Consider the following 18,483-nt stretch of genomic DNA (forward strand, 5'->3'; position numbering starts at 1 on the left):
TGACCCGTTTGCAAAATTTTATAACAAACTATTAAAACATGATTTTTTTTTTTTTTGCATCTTTTTTTGTTTGTTTAGCAAAAAATAAAACTCCGAGCTGTAACTAAATACCACCAAAAGAAAGCTCTATTTGTGGGAAAAAAATGATAAAAATTTCATTTGGGTACAGTGTTGTATGACCGCGCAATTGTCATTCAAAGTGCATCAGCGCTGAAAGCTGAAAATTGGTCTGGGACTGAGGGGGGTTTAAGTGCCCAGTAAGCAAGTGGTTAATTACAAACTTCATCACTGAACTGACCACAATTCCTATACCCTGCAGGATGGAGATCTGTCTGCTTGGCCTGGTGGATGCACTTGCTCCTTCCAGGGCAGGCCGTACATTACTTGGATTGCTTCTCTTCTATGCTAGGAAACTCATTATACTCAAGTGGAGGGCCCCTATGTCTGCCCTCACCCTGAATGCATGGAAATTATTAATCAATCTTGCAATGCCCTTATACATGGAAACCTATTACAGTAGGGGATGTCCCCTTAAATTTCAGAAGGTCTGGAACATATGGCTGGAGTCTGAAACGACAACAGTAGAACAAGAAGACCCCGTGAGTCACTCGGTCTGATCTTATTTACATGTGAAATGATGGTCCCTATGACTGTTTCTCCGGGGGTACATCCTGATCAACCACGCACTTTTAGCCACCCGTTGGGGGTGGATTTTCAGTACATGATACCTTTGTTTGGCATATGTCTATGTAAACTGTCGAGCATTTCACCTATCCTGTCATTCTTGGCAGCATGCTACGGGGTTTGTTTGTTACTGTTAACTTGATTACATTGTTTAGGGTTGTAGTAAGGTATTGTAAGCCTTGCCTATGTTTTATACACATTGAGCCGAGGGAATGCCCAGAGGCTCTCTTATGTAACTTTATTTTTTTCTGAAATAAATAAAAACATTTTTTTTTAAAAGTGATCTTGCGGCAAATCCGCCGCAGAGACCACCTTTATCTTGTAGAGGACCGCCAGCCGAACACAAGGATACCGGAGTTATGGCAGCTAGTTGCTGCCATAACAACGATATCCATCCTCAAAGTGAGGACATATATTGGCGTTCGGCGGTCTGGAAGCGATTAAGCATTGATCGCTCAATTCTCGGTCTTCGAGCCGGCGGGGACAGCTGCAACCGATGATGCAGCCATATACTATAGGTGAGTATGTATGTTTGTTTTTTGCTATCCCGCACTTCTCCTTTAACTATAATAAATAGACATGCACTGTATAATCATTTACTTTATTCTCATGTCCAAAATTTGTATAACGTGGCATTGGCATGGCATTCTGCATATTCAGACTGAAGGCCAAAGCTGCTTATCTCCTGAGAACATCTTAAAACGGACCATTCCTCTGTTGGGTGACTGTGGGGCTCTCCATAAAAGGAATAATCATAGATTGATCTAGAGGGATCTAGAGAACTGAGCATTTCTTAATACCTTAATTAGAGTTTCATAGTTCATAATCCCCAATATGATATCGGAAGAGCATTAGAATAATTGCACCTATGCCTATAATATATCACTATCACTCTGTAAGAAAAATCTAATTTATCAAAGTTTTCCTAGCAAGATAATACAGCGGTCTTTGTTTTTAAAATGACTTGGTTTAGTACATTTCCCTCACGAATAATGTACTTAAGTGAAATAATTTTTGTTTACCTGTTACTCATGCATTCATTGTAACCAAGAGAGCTACTGTCCTGACAGTCTGGACATGATTCACTAGATAACATCTACTATTTTGTCTCCTCAGCCTTCTGCTAGATAACGAACGCTGGAAGCAGGCCGATGTCCCCGCAGAATTTCAGGACTTGGTTGATTCTATAACAGATGGTAAAATAATTTTACCTGAGAGAAAGCCTGGATGTGAGTTTGTATTCCATGTGTTTAATAATTTAACTTCTATTACACAATTAACATCCTGGAGGACTTGTCTACTGTTCATATTTGTTTAAGTGCTAATATCTGTAAAGAGTTCAGTGGACTTTGCATGAAAATGCAAGATCTGCTTTGTTGTTGACATCCTTGCGTAACAAGCTACCCAAAATAAAGCATTGAGAACCTGAACATTGCAAGACATTTGTAAAAGTGCTGGAGACTGTGGGTTTCCTTGTTAGCTATTCTGTTGCCGGGGATCTTGATTGTGTAGTTTGGTTTTGAGCAGTCACGTGTACTCAAGCATTCATACACAAAGCATTAGGAGGGAAACCTACAACTGACTGATTACAATTCAGCTTTTTCCTAAAGCTTTAGTTTTATTGGCTGATTTTAATATTACATACTGGTAGTTACAAAATTGGTAAGGTTGTACAAAGACACCAGTTTAACCAGTGTGTGTGTGTTTATGTCAATATCATTTCCCATATCCCTGTTCATTTGGTTCAGTAAGGCTCCCATCCACAAGTTTTTTTTAAATTATCAACACTCCCCGCAAACTTTTGCGTCCTTACCGGTCTGACATTAAAAAACACAGTTTAAGGTTAAACTGTTTCTTGCCCAACTTCATTGAGTGTCTGTGTCCTCGTAAACTAAAAGTTCACCCCAAAACTAAAATCTGTAAATCTACAGACATACACAATCTAAAACTAACCTATCTAGCCCTGTAAAGAAGAAATGGCTATACATACCTTTTTTGAAGCTGATCCGGTCCGGTCTTCAGTGGCGGAAGCTCTGTGCAAGAGACAACCGGCAATGGTTGTGAAATGCTGGGGGAGTGACATCATCCATAGACTTACTATGGAGCTTCTGTTGTCGCTTCCTCTTCTGCACCCGCCTCCATAGCGAAGCGGCCGCTGACAGCTCCGCTTGGGACCTGACCCGATCCGCTTCAGAAAAGGTATGTATAGCGATTTCTTCTTCACAGGGCTGTATAGATTAGTCTTAAGGCCCGTACACACGGTCGGACTTTTTGACAACAAACATGCAAATTAGCTGTTTTGGAGCAACATCCGACTGTGTGTACGCTCCATCGGACAAACTTTTTCTGTTTTCATCGGACTTTTGTTGGCTCTGCGAACGGACAAACTTTTTGACAACAGAAGTCCGATGGAGCAAAGTCCTACCGTGTGTACGCAAAAGCATCGGACTTTTGTACAAGGTACAAACACGCATGCTCAGAACCATTGCAAACGATCAGACTACAATACAGAAGTTGACCAAAGGTGGCGCTGGAGTCATTGAACGTCCTCTTTTGAAGCGGCGTCAGTACGTTGTGACGTCATTACGTTCGTGTTTGTTGTCAAAAAGTCCGACCGTGTGTATGCAATACAAACTTGTGGACAACACACTTTGTACAAAAGTCCACGGAAAAGTTTGTACAAGTCCGACCGTGTGTATGGGGCTTTAGATTGTTGATGCCTGTAGATTTAGAGATTTTAGTGTTAGGGGGAACTTCTACTTTAAGTGACCTGAGATTCAATAGTTTCCTTTCCTCCTTATGCTGGAATCGCCATTGAGATGTCATCATATCCCCTCTTAAGTGTCTCTTCTCTAAGGAGAATATGTTTAATGCTTGTGGTTGTTCCTCACAGCTGAGGTCCTCTAGTCCCCTTATTAGCTATGATACTGTTCTCTGAACTCTCTCCAGTTCCAGCATGTCCTTCCTGGGGACTGGTGAATAGAACTAGATGGCATACTGAAGGCGTATCCAGAGATGTTTTGTAAGGTGGTGGGAAGTCTTATCTCTTGAGTAAATACCATTTTTTTAATATGCTAATAATCTGCTAGTTTTGCTTGCCACACCCAGATCTTTTTCCATCCTGGATTCCCCTCCCAAAAGTTCTGCCTCTAGCACAGGGGTAAGCAACCTCGGCACTCCAGTTGTGGTGAAACTACAAATCCCATCATGCCTCTGTCTCTGGGAGTCATGTCTGTGGCTGTTAGATGTCTCGTGGGTTGTAGTTTCACACCAAGGTTGCCTACCCCTTCCATAGCGAGTAACTTGCATTCATATTTGTAGCTCCCAAGTGTATTCTTATCACGTTTCTATAGCTTGCTGTGAAATTATTGCCCTGCTTAGCTTTGTATTAATAGCAAACACTGAGATTGAACAATTTATAACATCCTTGTATCATTTATGAATAAATTAAACAGAATTGGTCCCAGGACAGAGCAGTGGGGTACCATGCTCACAACACCAGGCCATTCAGAGTACACACTAATTATCACTACCTTTTGGACACGATCCTGTCCCTTGACATACATTATCATCCATGCCAACAGAACTCAGTTAGTCAATTATTTATGGAAAACTGTTTTGAATGCTTTGGTAAAATTTAGATACACGTCTACATGTCTTCCTCTATCTAGATGACAGCTCACCTCCTTATAGAATGTTAACAGATTGGTGTGGCAAGATAGATCTTTCATAAATACATGTTGATTACTACTAATGATTCTGTTTCCATAAGCTAATTTTTGGATATAGTCCTTTATCTTCCCCTCCAATAGTTTACATACTAATGTTTGACTTACTGGCCTGTAGTTACCAGTTATATATCGTGGCACTTTTTTAAATATTGATCTGGCTATAACCTTGCTAAGTTTTTCAAGTCTTTTTTGGACACTGGCTTCTGTAAACCACAAGGGTATATTCCATTTGTGTTGCTAACAATGAAATCTTGATTATTATATCCTTCCTTTACTTGTGTGAGGAGAAGAAAGCATTTAGTACAGTTGCCTTCTCCTTGTTACAACCTTCCTGACCTATGCTCTGACCTTGCGTTCTTACTCTTAAAACATTTTATGGTGTCTTTTTTTATTATTCTCTTCCTTAGCTATGCGTCTCTCGTGGCCTATTTTAACTGCTCTGATTGCACTCGTACATTTCTTATTAAGTTCCTTGTAGTGTTGGAATGCCTACAATGACCCCTCAGCCTTATATTGTTTAAAGACCATTTTTTTTTCCTTGTTTATATGCCTTTTTGCCTATAAGCCACCCATGACCTTAGCTCTTTCATATTTGTTGTCCATTGGAATTCACTGGCTAATGGCATTGTTTCATTTATTCTTAAAGCACTTCCATTTTTCCTTAAAGTTCAATGATTCTAGAATTTGATTCCATTTAATATCTTGTAGTATGGAGCACAGTTTAGAAAAGTCGGCTCTTTTAAAATGAAGTGTTCTTGCACTTCACTCGAGCCTCCTTTTCCTATTATTACACTGAATGTAATTACTCTGTGATCACCATTTCCTAAGTTATCCTTTATTTCCACATCTGCAGTTAGATCTGTTAATTGTAATTAGCAGATCTAGCATAGCATTATTTCTTGTTGGGGCATCCACCAATTGATACATTTGTTCTTGAAAAAATTTAAGAAATGACAAGCCTTAATTGAGTGAGCAGTTTAGTCTGCCCAGTCCATATATGAATAATTTAAGTCCTCTGTTATAATAACATTGCCCCACCTTGCTGCCATTTCTCACTGTGACAGTAGATCAGAATTTCTCCTCCTCATCCTTTGTGTTAGAGCCTCTGTAGCATACGCCCACTATTAATTTACCATTTGTTTCTTCCCTTTGAAACTCAAACCACAGGGATTCCACTTCCTCCCTTGCCCCATTAGCAATGTTGTCCCTCATGTTCACTAGCAAATTTATTCTTGACATACATGCACACACCTTTAAGCTGGGTTCACACCACAGCGATGCGGGAACGCCGCGAATCGGCGGCGTTTTCCCGCATCGCATTACTCCCGCCGGCAGTTCACACTGCCCTATGCGAACGGCTGGGAGTGTCAATGATATGTTAATGACACCCCCAGATCTGCCGACTCGCACAGGAATCGGATCGCATGGTGTGAACACCCATGCGATCCGATTCTGTTGCGGACCAAAAAAAGGGTCCCGTGCGAGTTTGCTGCGGGAGCGATGCGAATTCAGCCATACTATCTGTATGGCTGAACTCGCATCGCTACGGACATCCGGATCTCCCCCCGCAGCAGTGTGAACCCGGCCTTACAGTCGCAAGCCAGTCATGTGAGCTGTCAAACAAAGTTTCTGATATTTCCACAAACTCAAAATCCTCCTCGCGTATCATTAGCTCCAGTTCTTCCATTTTGTTGGCTAAGCATTTGTAAACATGTTTTTTACTTTTGTATGGATGCATATTGCTTTCTTCTTGTTTGTTCTGAGAATCCAATTGGATTCTGCCAACCAACGCACTTTGGGTTTAGGTAATCTAGTTACACTACCAATATTGCCCCTAATAGCACCCTCTGACCTTTGCTCACTACAGCTATAGTTTCTTCTGATCCCTTTCCCTCCAGCACCTAGTTTAAAATTGCTCCACCTTTTTTACATCTTGTCTCCCTTCAAAGTTGCACCCTCCCCATTTTGGTGCATTCTGTCCATGCTATAGAGCTGGTAACCAACCAAAAAGTTAGCCCAGTTCTCCATAAAGCCAAATTAATCTTTCCTTCACCAGTTCCTCGGCCACTTGTTAAATTCGACACCCCATCTTCCTCTAACATTTGTTATTGGTACCAATATGTGCCATGACAGCTGGGTCTTCCCTAGCCCCACCCAGCAATGCAACTCCTGTACCGACATCCACAAGATCCCACAACCTACTGTATTTATTGGTATCTGTCAGCTCAGGACTGGCCTCTAACGCTTTTCCCTCTACCCGGTCTAACTGTCACTAATATACCTTGCATATGACGGGTATGGTCCAAACCGACGATGCTTCACAGTGTTGCTAGCTACTTCCTTAGATTCAGGATCTGAGTTTTCGTGGAAACAGCTGGAATTTTGCACAGCTTTCAGAGCTTTCTTCACTGAGCTCTGCAGAGTGCAACTTCAGCTCTCTGCCCCCTGTTTTCTGACAGCTCATACAAGCTTTATAAATTCTGGACTTTGAACGTCTGTAGAGTGGAGAAAACTGCAGCAGTATTCGCCCTTGAACGGTGGTTCAAGGAACATATACACGGCACATGATATGCACCATTCCCATTGGACATGACACCCAACAATGTAATGGTGATAATTCAGTAAAGTTTAGGAATTACATTTTACACCTATTAGTGTTTATCTTCCTTCCTGACTCTATTTTATTTTGAGCACTAGTTGTTCCCTAGCTGTTTGGGATCTCACTGAACACACAGCCTTCTGTGTGTTTCTATTCCTGCTCCCTGATCAAATATTCTAGTGGGGTATATGGGGACCCCAAGGGATTCATTTAATTTGCAGGGATTTTCTCTCACTTCCTGTTTTGGCTATGAGACAGAAAGTGAAGGTAAATCGTGACACAGATGGCAAAAAATCTGACAGGGTTATAACCCTTCCTTATTCTATCCAAAATAAAAATAAAAGGGCTTTGCATATAGTTCTTCTTTAACCACTTCCTGCCCGGCTTATAACAGATTGACGACCGGGAAGTGGTTCTGTTATCCTGACTGGGCGTCATTTGACGTCCAGCAGGATAACAGGCCGGCACGCAGCGATCGCGAGTGCGGGGCGTCGGTCTGACATGCCATATCTCCGATTGTAATAAGCCTCTGCTAGAGGCTTCTTACCACATGATCAGCTGTAACCAATCACAGCTGATCATTGCGTGAACCAAGAAGTGCCAGTAAACAGCATTCCTCGGTTCACGCTGACAGGTGGAGCCGATCGGTGGCTCTCCCAGCACATTGATTATCAGCACAGCCCCCATCAAATGTATCCACAATCTGCCAGTTGGTGCCCAGTCAGTACTCCATCATAATGCCCTGCCAGTGCCTAATAAAGTGAAAATCGGTGCTCACCATAGTGCCAATCAGTGTCCATCTCAGTGTTCAGCATGAACACCTGTCAGTACCTGCCCAATCGGTGCTGCCCATCAGTGCCATCTATTAGTGTCCATCATTGCCGCCTGTCAGTGCCAATCATTGCCGCCTGTCAGTGCCAATCATTGCCGCCTGTCAGTGCCAATCATTGCCGCCTGTCAGTGCCAATCATTGCCGCCTGTCAGTGCCAATCATTGCCGCCTGTCAGTGCCAATCATTGCCGCCTGTCAGTGCCAATCATTGCCGCCTGTCAGTGCCAATCATTGCCGCCTGTCAGTGCCCATTAGTGCTGCCTGTCAGTACCCATCAGTGCTGCATATTAGTTCCCATCAATTCTACATATCAGTGCCTCCTCATCAGTGCCAACTCATCGGTTCCGACTCAGTGCCCGTCAGTGAAGGAGAAAACAAAATTTTATAACTGAATTCAGGCCGGGTCCACACTGGTGCGACATGACACTCATCCTACTTTGGATCCGACTTTGCCCTGCGACTTGAAGTCAGAGACGCGTCCGACTTCAATGAACGGGCATCCGACTTGGATCCCTGCCAATACCAGGCATTTTTTGGTATGTTTGGTTTTGGTATAAATCTTGAGGGGGAACTCCACGCCAAATTTTAAATAAAAAAAAACGGCTTGGGTTCCCCCTCCAAGAGCATACCAGGTCCTTCGGTACCCCTACCCCCAAAATCCATACCAGACGTTTATCCGAGCACGCAGTCCGGCCGGCCAGGAAAGGGGGTGGGGACGAGTGAGCGAGCACACTAGATTGGTTTTTAAAGTAATTTATTAGGCAGCTCCGGGGGACTCTTCTGATTTCTCTGCTCTCTCCGCACTCTCCGGCTTCTTCTCCTGCTCTCTGGTGTCTTCTGCCGGGCTCCTCCGGGTGATGTCACCCGGTGACCCCGCCTCATGCCTATATAAGTCGTTGCGCACACAGCATTACATCGGGAGGGAGCGTCGTGTCAACATCGGAAGAAAACCTGAGGGAAGAAGATGTACCCCATACTCATTCACATAGGGCGGGGGGGCCGGGATCTGGAGCCCCCTTTAATAAAGGGGGCTCCCGGATTTCGATAAGCCCCCCACCCGCAGACACCGACAACCAATGGCCAGGGTTGCCGGGAAGAGGCCCTTGTCCTTATCAACATGGGGACAAGGTGGGGTGGGGGGCCTGCAGTGCACCCCCTTCCCCAAAGCACCCACCCCCCCATGTTGAGGCATGCGGCCTGGTACGGTTCAGGGGGGGGTTTGGCGCTCGTCCCCACCCCCTTTCCTGACCGGCCGGGCTGCATGCTTGGATAAAGTATGGTATGGATTTTTGGGGGGGACCCCCACACCGTTTTTTCAGCTTAGGGGGTTCCCCTTAAAATCCATATCAGACCGAAGGGCCTGGTATGCTCTTGGAGAGGGAACCCAAGCCGTTTTTTTTATTTAAAATTTGTCGTGGAGTTCCCCCTCAAGATCATCAGAGCACAAGTCGCATGCCAAAGTCGGATCAGGCAAGACTGCAATCCGACTTTGATCCGACTTCAGTGATATTCAATGGGCTGAAGTTGGATCAGAGTCGGACCAAAGTAGTGCAGGGAGCATTTTCCAAGTCGGACCGACTTGTGTCAGACCAGTTAAGATGGCTCCCATAGGGAAATGTTGATTTTCACACATGAGCTCCCAATGTCGGAGCGTTTGTCGCACCAGTGTGAACCCGGCCTCAAGGATTTTTCTCTGTGATAAAAAACAGCTGTGTTAATGATTAATCTAGTAGTAAAGATTGCCATCTCTGTGGCACTTAAGCTACTTTCACACTGGGTTGGGGGGAGGGCATTAGCGGTAAAGCGCCGCTAGTTTTAGTGGCGCTTTACTGCTAGTTTTAGCGGCGCTTTACCGATGTTAGAACAATATGGTAACCGGGGTAATTGGCGCTACCTACAAATAAAACTCCTTACAAATAGAGTGAAGAAAAATCCTTCTACCGGGATTCTTCAAATCCTATAAGGTCCTAATTGTTTCTATTAGGATCAAGAAAAACGGCAACAGAAACAGTTCCTACTAGAATCTATTACAATCAAAAAGATGGTTTAATGTGTATCAGCCACACCCTACAGAGTAAGGTCGGTATATATAAAATATATAATCCCGAATAGATCATGTGTTCATCCTAAAAAATATATATATAATAAAAAAGGGGTATATGCCAAAAAAATGCTGCTATTATGCGATTTTCCAAGTTACAAGCTACTCAAATGTCCCAAAAAGCAGCAATATTCCTACTGGAAATTAATTCCTGAGATTGACAGGTAGATCCAATAAACGAAGGAGAAAGGAGAGAACCAAAAACCAAACAACAACAAACAAAAGACAAAAAATTGTATATGTGTATCTGTTGCTAAGTGCAATATTGCCTAAAATCGCATTATCGCCAAGATATATTTAAATAGGCAAATTCCCAGTAAGAGGCGTATATAAATGTGCTTGTGAAATTATAGTTCAAATCTTAAATATACAAGCTATAAGTGCAACATGCTAGTATAAACATATATATAAAAAATATATTATATATATATAAAAAGTGCATCAAAAAGGTGAAAAAGCCAAAAAATCAATTAGCCAACAAATTAAATAAACAATCCATAATGAAAAAATATATTAAAAAAAAATATATATATATATATATATAAAAAGCAAACAAAAATAAAAATACAAATAAAAATTAAAATGCAAAAATAGTGTCCAATTATCCAAAAAAATCTTCAATAGTGCAAAAAAAGTTCAAAAGTGACTTTAGTGCTTCTTGTGCAATCTTCAACGTGACTTCTGTGTTCCCCCACAAGGTACCCCACTCACCAGAAGAATGCACCCCTGCAGGGGTAAATCGCCTTGAGATCAAAGTCTGCCGATATCCAGCTCCTCAATCGCATCCAGAGAGAGATTTCTCAATCCCTGCCGATATCCAGCTCCTCAATCGCAACCAAGGGGAGATTTCATATGTCCTCATAAGAAAAAAATGGTAGCCTCCATAGTGTGATTTGTATAAAAAAATCAATTTATTGCCACAAAAATATAAAACAATAAAAACATAAAAATAAAAAAAAAAATGGAAAAAACAAATCTCATATGTTGAGACAAGATATGGAAACACAGTCCACTAAAAAATCACTCAGCCCCCATATATAAATAAATGGTAACGCTCCAGGAAAACAGATAGTTAATCCTAGAACCAAGCTGAGAGAAAGATAATGAACCATACGCTAATGGCACTATATCCCAAAAAAACAAAGGACTAAGAGTGCAAAAAAACACTTAAAAACAATGTACCAGGATATACCCTGTTGCATATGGTCACTCCAGTTTATGTAAGTCCCCCAGGGATAGAGCCCTTCTAGCGTAAAAATCAATCCGAACGTGGAAGCCGCTCGGTAGATATGCAGCTGCGGCTTGCACTCCAACTGCGTTCCAACGAACGGAACTGACGTAATAGGCGTAACTCCGTCGAACGCGTTTCGTCATTGACCTCTTCAGCGGCGGACTTTACCGATGTTATAGTGGCACTTTTCGGGTGCTAGTGGGGCGCTTTTAACCCCTGCTAGCGGCCGAGGAAAGGGTTAAAACCGCAGCTGCCAAAGCGCTGCCCATTGATTTCAATGGCAGGGGCGCTTTAGGAGCGGTGTCTACACTGCTCCCGAACAGCCACAAAGATGCCGCTTGCAGGATTTGAATATGGTGCTCTCGGTGCTTCAGAAACCGCCGTTTGAAAACATTAGGGAGATCCCCTTATTGATACTCTCTCAGAAAGTAGTCTATCTAGTGGCTATTACATCTGCCAGGAGGGTTTCTGAGTTGGCGGCTTTGTCATGACCTACTTGGTCCTCCACAAGGATAAGGCGGTGCTGCGTCCGCAGCCTTCGTTTCTTCCAAAGGTTATTTCGGCTTTTCATATAAATGAGGACATTGTGCTTCCGTCCTTATGTCCTCGGACGTCACACCCAAAAGAGGTTGCTTTGTATTTCTTGGACATGGTCCGGGCTCTGCGGTTGTATCTGTCTGCTACGGCTCCTTTTCGGAGGTTGGACTCACTGTTTGTATCGGTGGCTGGTCTGAAGAAGGGACTGGCGGTCTCGTCGGCCACCATTTCTCGGTGGATCAGACAGATTGTGGTCCAGGCTTAAGGGGGCGGGCGCCTCCCTTTCCTGTCACGACACATTCTACCAGGGCAATTGGTGCCTCTTGAGATGTCCGACATCAAGCATCTGTTTCTCATTTGTGTAAGGCGGCAACCTGGTGTCCATTCACACTTTCACTAAATTTTACCAGGTTGATGTGAGTGCATCTTCGGATGCTTGCTTCGGCTGCAAGTTTTTGCAGGCGGCTGTTTAAGGTTGCAACTCCTCCGTTGAGGAGCTCTGGTTGTAATGGGTGGAGTTATTTTCTTGCTCTTGCTGTTCCCACACCTCGTTTTTTTTACACTGCTTGGGGACGTCCCTAAGGTCAATGAACGAAAGAGAAAATTGTTTTTTTTACTCACCGTAAGATCGTTTTCTCTGAAGTTCATTGACGGACACAGCAGCCACCCCTCCTATTTATGTTTGTACTGATTTTGACGAACTGAGCTGCTGGATGCAGTGTGAGGGGTTATAGCCAGTAGGACCACCCCCTGGGCGGTACTGTGCAAGTGTTGCTGTTTTTAACACTTTCTGCCTAGTCCTCTCCTAAAGGGGTGATATAACCCGAAGGTCAAGATATCAAGATGCTGTGTCCATCAATGAACTTCAGAGAAAAGGATTTTACGGTGCGTACAAAAACCCATGTAGTTGCCCACCCCATTAATCTGTTCAGATCTTCTTGCAAGGTTTTCACATCCTGTGGAGAAGTTATTGCCCTGCTTAGCTTAGTATCATCCACAAATAGAGAGATTGAGCTGTTTATCCCATCCTCCAGGTCGTTTATGAACAAATTAAATAGGATTGGTCCCAGCACAGAACCCTGGGGGACCCCACTTTCCACCCTGGACCATTCCGAGGACTCCCCATTTATCACCACCCTCTGAACTTGCCCTTGTAGCCAATTTTCAATCCATGTACTCACCCTATGGTCCATTCCAACGGACCTTATTTTGTGCAGTAAATGTTTATGGGGAAGGTGTCAAATGCGTTTTCAAACTCCAGATCCACCACGGCTGTCAGCCTTCCTTTATCTAGATGGCAGCTCACCTCCTCATAGAATGTTAATAGATTGGTTTGGCAAGAACGATTCTTCTAACTTCATCTATCCGCAGCTGAAAGCTGATTTCTATCGTGTGAAAGGGACCTAAGAAAGGAAAAACACGTTAAAAATGATACATTTTTTGTAACATTGTTGTGCCTTTAGCTAAAAGCTCTCAAAATCTTTCAGCTAAAATAGCATTCCAGGCTTTCTGGCACATTAAATAATTTGTTTGAGCCTGCTTGGTGGAAAGGTGGCAGATGATCTTAGGATCTCCACCTCAGTGGTTCTGGAGACTCTCTCTATATCTGGCAGCAGAGGGGAAGTCACTGGTACTGCTGGAGGGACACAGCACTGCTTGCTGTACGTAGCACAACCTTCAGCAGTTTTTTACAGCCTAAGTAGCAGCCAGTCACGTACTCAAAGTGCCATGAAACCTGGAATTCTCTGCTATGTAGTATACAACACGTATTTTCATACCAATCTGAAGCCCATTCATTTTATATATTTTCCAACTGAAGTGAAACTATTGTTTTTGTTTTGTTTTTTCTTGTCATTTTATGGGTGCGGTTAAGATGCAAATAGTGCTTTAGTGAATTTGATCATTAACACAAGCAAGGCACTGTCATTCTGGTTGCCAGTATTTTATATGCTGTTTTTGCTGTACTGTACATTAGTTCCAGAAGCCAGGAGCATCAATCTTGGTCTATGTTTGGCTGTATTGCTGTTATAATTGTAAGGCACATCTTGTGGTTTTAGAAGCTGATTAACAGAGCTGTTCCATGCCTAGGTACGGAAGAAAGGAAGCCCACTGACTTTCTTACTGTGGATGGCCAAAAGTATGCAGTAGTTGGGTAAGTGTCAACCCAACAAAGTTAGGTGTTTCTGATTATTTAAATGACTATTGAAAAAACAAAAACCTTTCTATTTGTTTGTTGCAGGACTGTCCTCATTTTAATCAGAATTATTCTGGAGTATTGCACCTGTGTGGACGACATCCCATCTATAACAACAGACATGCTCACTCGTCTTTCTGAACTGTTAAAGGTGAAACCAGTTTTTAAGAACTGTGGTGTAATATAAAGAAGGATGTTGTTCAAAGCATTAGAACTTTTGTCATCTTCTCTTGCAGTGGGAGGAAAGCTAATGCACAATCTGACACCCTGTCATAGGCGTGCGCACATGGTGTATGTTGTGCGCATTAGCAGTTATCGTTCTGTGTACAGGCAGGGAGATGGGAAAGATCTCCTTCTTACTGGCTCTGCTATGAGAATTACTTATGCACTTCTCTTTCACTATGCCGGTAAGGAGATCAATGTCCCAGGGCCATATATATGTAGACACACACACATGCATACCGTGTTTCCCCCGAAAATAACACCTAGCCTGATTCACGGTGAGGGCTGCAATATAAGCCCTACCCTGAAAATAAGCCTTCATAAAATCTATGTAAAAATATATAATCCGTTTTGTAAAAATGTTATACAATGTCCACTGTGTCTCATTTTGTAACTTCTTATTGTGGAAAATACCTTATTTACAGAGCTGATGGGTGCTCACGTGACCTGCTGGAGATCTCCGACGGATCACGTGAGCATCCATTGGCGCTGTAATTGAGGTATTTGTGACAATAAAGTTACAAAGGGAGACTCACTGGACATTTTATATTTTTACAAAACGGGTTACATATTTTTGGGATTAAAGATGTCATAGTGATGAGAGGGGGAGAGAAGACAGGGGACATAAATAAGACATCCCCCAAAAATAAGCCCTAGGTTTAGGCAAATTGTTAGTAATAGGTTGAGGGGGAGGGTTATAGTGTATCTAAACCCAAGATCAGAAATATAATATTTTACCCTTATGCCACTATGGTGGCTGTCTTTCTTTCATACTTTTTTCCCCCATTTACCTTAACCTAGTGAAACTGCCAGTAATACACTTCCTCCCCTCTAAGAGGAGAGGACCATGCTCTCTCATATTCATGGAGAAGGCGTGCTTTCATCCTAGTACAGTGGTGTGAAAAAGTGTTTGCCCCCTTCCTCATTTCCTGTTCCTTTGCATGTTTGTCACACTTAAGTGTTTCGGAACATCAAACCAATTTAAACAATAGTCAAGGACAACACAAGTAAACACAAAATGCAATTTGTAAATGAAGGTGTTTATTATTAAAGGTGAAAAAAAATCCAAACCATCATGGCCCTGTGTGAAAAAGTGATTGCCCCCTAAACCTAATAACTGGTTGGGCCACCCTTAGCAGCAACAACTGCAACCAAGTTACATTAGAGGGTTTTCAAGCATGAACGGCCTTTTTAAGGTCATACCACAACATCTCAATAGGATTCAGGTCAGGACTTTGGCTAGGCCACTCCAAAGTCTTCATTTTGTTTTTCTTCAGCCATTCGGTGGTGGACTTGCTGGTGTGTTTAGGATCATTGTCCTGCTGCAGAACCCAAGTTCGTTTCAGCTTGAGTACACGAACAGATGGTCGGACATTCTCCTTCAGGATCTCTTGGTAGACAGCAGAATTCATAGTTCCTTTTATCACGGCAAGTCTTCCAGGTCCTGAAGCAGCAAAACAGCCCCAGACCATCACACTACCACCACCATATTTTACTGTTGGTATAATGTTCTTTTTATGAAATGCAGTGTTCCTTCTACGCCAGATATACTCGGACACACACCTTCAAAAGAATTCCCCTTTTGTCTCATCGGTCCACAGAATGTTGTCCCAAAAGTCTTGGGGATCATCAAGATGTGTTGTGGAGAAATTGAGACGAGCTTTGATGTTCTTTTTGCTCAGCAGTGGTTTTCTCCTAGGAACTCTGCCATGCAGGCCATTTTTGCCCGGTCTTTTCCTGATGGTGGAGGCATGAACGCTGACCTTAACTGAGGCAAGTGAGGCCTGCAGTTCCTTGGACGTTGTTGTGGGGTCTTTTGTGACCTCTTGGATGAGTCGTCGCTGCGCTCTTGTGGTAATTTTGGGCGGCCGGCCACTCCTGGGAAGGTTCACCACTGTTCCATGTCTTCGCCATTTGTGAATAATGGCTCTCACTGTGGTTCGCTGGATTCCCAAAGCTTTGGAAATGGCTTTATAACCCTTTCCAGACTGATAGATCTCAATTACTTTCTTTCTCAATTGTTCCTGAATTTCTTTGGGTCTCGGCATGATGTGTAGCTTTTAAGGATCTTCTGGTGGGCCTTACTGTGTCAAGCAGCTCCTATTTAAGTGATGCCTTGATTGTGAACAGGTGTGGCAATAATCAGGCCTGGGTGTGGCTATAGAAATTGAACTCAGGTGTGGACAACCACAGTTATAGTATGTTTTAACAAGGGGGGCAATCACTTTTTCACACAGGGCCATGATGGTTTGGATTTTTTTTCACCTTTAATAATAAACACCTTCATTTACAAATTGCATTTTGTGTTTACTTGTGTTGTCCTTGACTATTGTTTAAATTGGTTTGATGTTCCGAAACACTTAAGTGTGACAAACATGCAAAGGAACAGGAAATGAGGAAGGGGGCAAACACTTTTTCACACCACTGTATATTATGTGTTAGGACTGCAGAACAACTCCCCTCCTCTTCACCACCGAGCCATAGGGATTGGTTTTATGTAGTCACAGATAACACAGGAAGTGTGCAAAGGGCATAATGGATTTCTATCTGCATTACAGTTATTTATATGCTCTTATTTTAAAGATATTAAAATGTATTTTCTATGATATATTTAACAGATCAAAAGAGATCAAATAGGAAGTTCATTGTTGGAGATTATATATACTTTAAAGTCTCTTTTCATGTGAGCGAGCAGGGGGGCAGTGCAAAAGGTGGTTGAGTCTGTCCACCCAAAGCCACGAGCCACGATGCTTTGCATTTTGGTCGAGGTAGATTTAAAGCGACATGTCACTGCTTATCAAACTCACTTATTCAAGTCAATGGGGCTGTGCCACAACCACAAGGCAAATGGTTGGTTTTTGGCTGCGGCACGTTTATCCCTTTAAAAATTGACGGGCAGAGGTTCGTTCCAGAACGCTTGACAGCAGCTGCTTAGCCCTACTCTGAAAATCTATTCACTGCAGATAGCTTTGCCGAGAATAAGCAAGTATGAACATAACCTAAGAGTGGCAGAGCGTTAGTTTAAAGGATAAGTTCACCTTGTTCACCATGTTCCACCAGATGTTAGGGTGGAACATGTAACATGTTCCCAGTGTTGCAGTCGCCACCTATCCCTATGGCATCAGTGCGGGTAAAATTTCCCCGTACTAGCTGTCGCTGTTTGAAACAGCATGGCTGTCCGGGGCTGCACCCACACAGCCACATCCTTTAGACACACAGTCTTTCTGTCGGGGAGTATTGCCTTACCCGTAAGGGATGTACACTGACAGTGTGCAGGAGACCTGCATGACATCAGTAATCTCTCTGCTGATTGTGGGTGCAATGCTTTACAGGCTCCTACTACAAAAAATAAATGCACATTTTTTTACCTGCAAAAAAAGTGCATGTATTTATTTTTAAACTATCCTTTAATTCTTTTTCGGGCATAGTTTGAAGTTGGGGGTAGTGTTAAGCCTGGTACATATTTTCTTTCTGTACTAACAATCCAAGGTCAGTACAGCTATCTGCCCGCTGAGTTATTGTGTTCTGATAGGGGGATGGCCACCCCCTGCCAGAGCACACCGGTCAGTGTTCTCACCCATTGGTTGAGAGCGCTGATCAACCGACCTTTTTCAGTCATGCCTCTTCGACAGACGCCAGAGCTTCTGTCGGACTGGCTGCTGTACACATGGGCGGAATGGCAGCCGCTGGTATCTATTGAACCAGCCAATGCCGCCCCAATATTTGGTCCATGTGTACAGGTCTTAGGAATTATCAGAAGTCTTGGCTTTCTATAATCAGTAACATAAAAAGGGTTATTGTGTTTTCATTGTTGCGTTGTTTACAAAGTTATACTGACATTGAGTGCTAATCTTATTTGCAAAGTGCTTAGTAGGAATTGATTGTTGTATATCTCCAAACCTGGGCCACATAATTTGGTAACCCCCCCCCACATTCGAGGTGGATAGGGGAATCTTCCCCACTGCACTATTGTAGTCTGACAGTGGGAAGACTCTCCTGCTGTCAGAATACACAGACTAGCGTTGAAGCCATTGGCTGCAGCAGCTGATTGAGTGGCTTTTATCAAACAGATCAGTTGACTGCAGTGCCTACACATGGATCAGCCAGTCCCTGCTGAACCTGCCACATTTCGATCCATCTGTGGCCACCTTCTAGCCTAGGTTCACACTAATGCAATGTGGAAAACGCCACAATCCCTGCATGTTTCCTGTACCATATTCCAATTGCACTTCCCTTGCAATCCTCTGTGGGTGTCCATACAAAGTTAACAACACCCCAAGTGCAGGTCGCAAACACAGTGCGTTTGCCAGCGCCGGATCACATAGTACAAAACAACCATGCGATCCGGCTGCA

The 18,483-nt window shown here is 43.1% G+C and overlaps 1 protein-coding gene across 1 annotated transcript in view; it reads left to right on the plus strand.

Moving 5' to 3' along the window:
* Positions 1-18,483, plus strand: part of VPS54 (VPS54 subunit of GARP complex) — a 141,389-nt gene that overhangs the window by 89,007 nt on the left and 33,899 nt on the right. The window contains exons 15-17 of the mRNA XM_077485975.1: positions 1,801-1,913; positions 13,803-13,866; positions 13,954-14,059. Coding sequence (XP_077342101.1) covers positions 1,801-1,913; positions 13,803-13,866; positions 13,954-14,059 — 283 coding nt within the window. The remainder of the gene's footprint in view (positions 1-1,800; positions 1,914-13,802; positions 13,867-13,953; positions 14,060-18,483) is intronic.

The sequence above is a fragment of the Lithobates pipiens genome, unplaced genomic scaffold (assembly GCF_037356315.1).
Source record: "Lithobates pipiens isolate NorthernLeopardFrog02 unplaced genomic scaffold, aLitPip1_a1.2 Scaffold_18, whole genome shotgun sequence".
Lineage (NCBI taxonomy): Eukaryota > Metazoa > Chordata > Amphibia > Anura > Ranidae > Lithobates > Lithobates pipiens.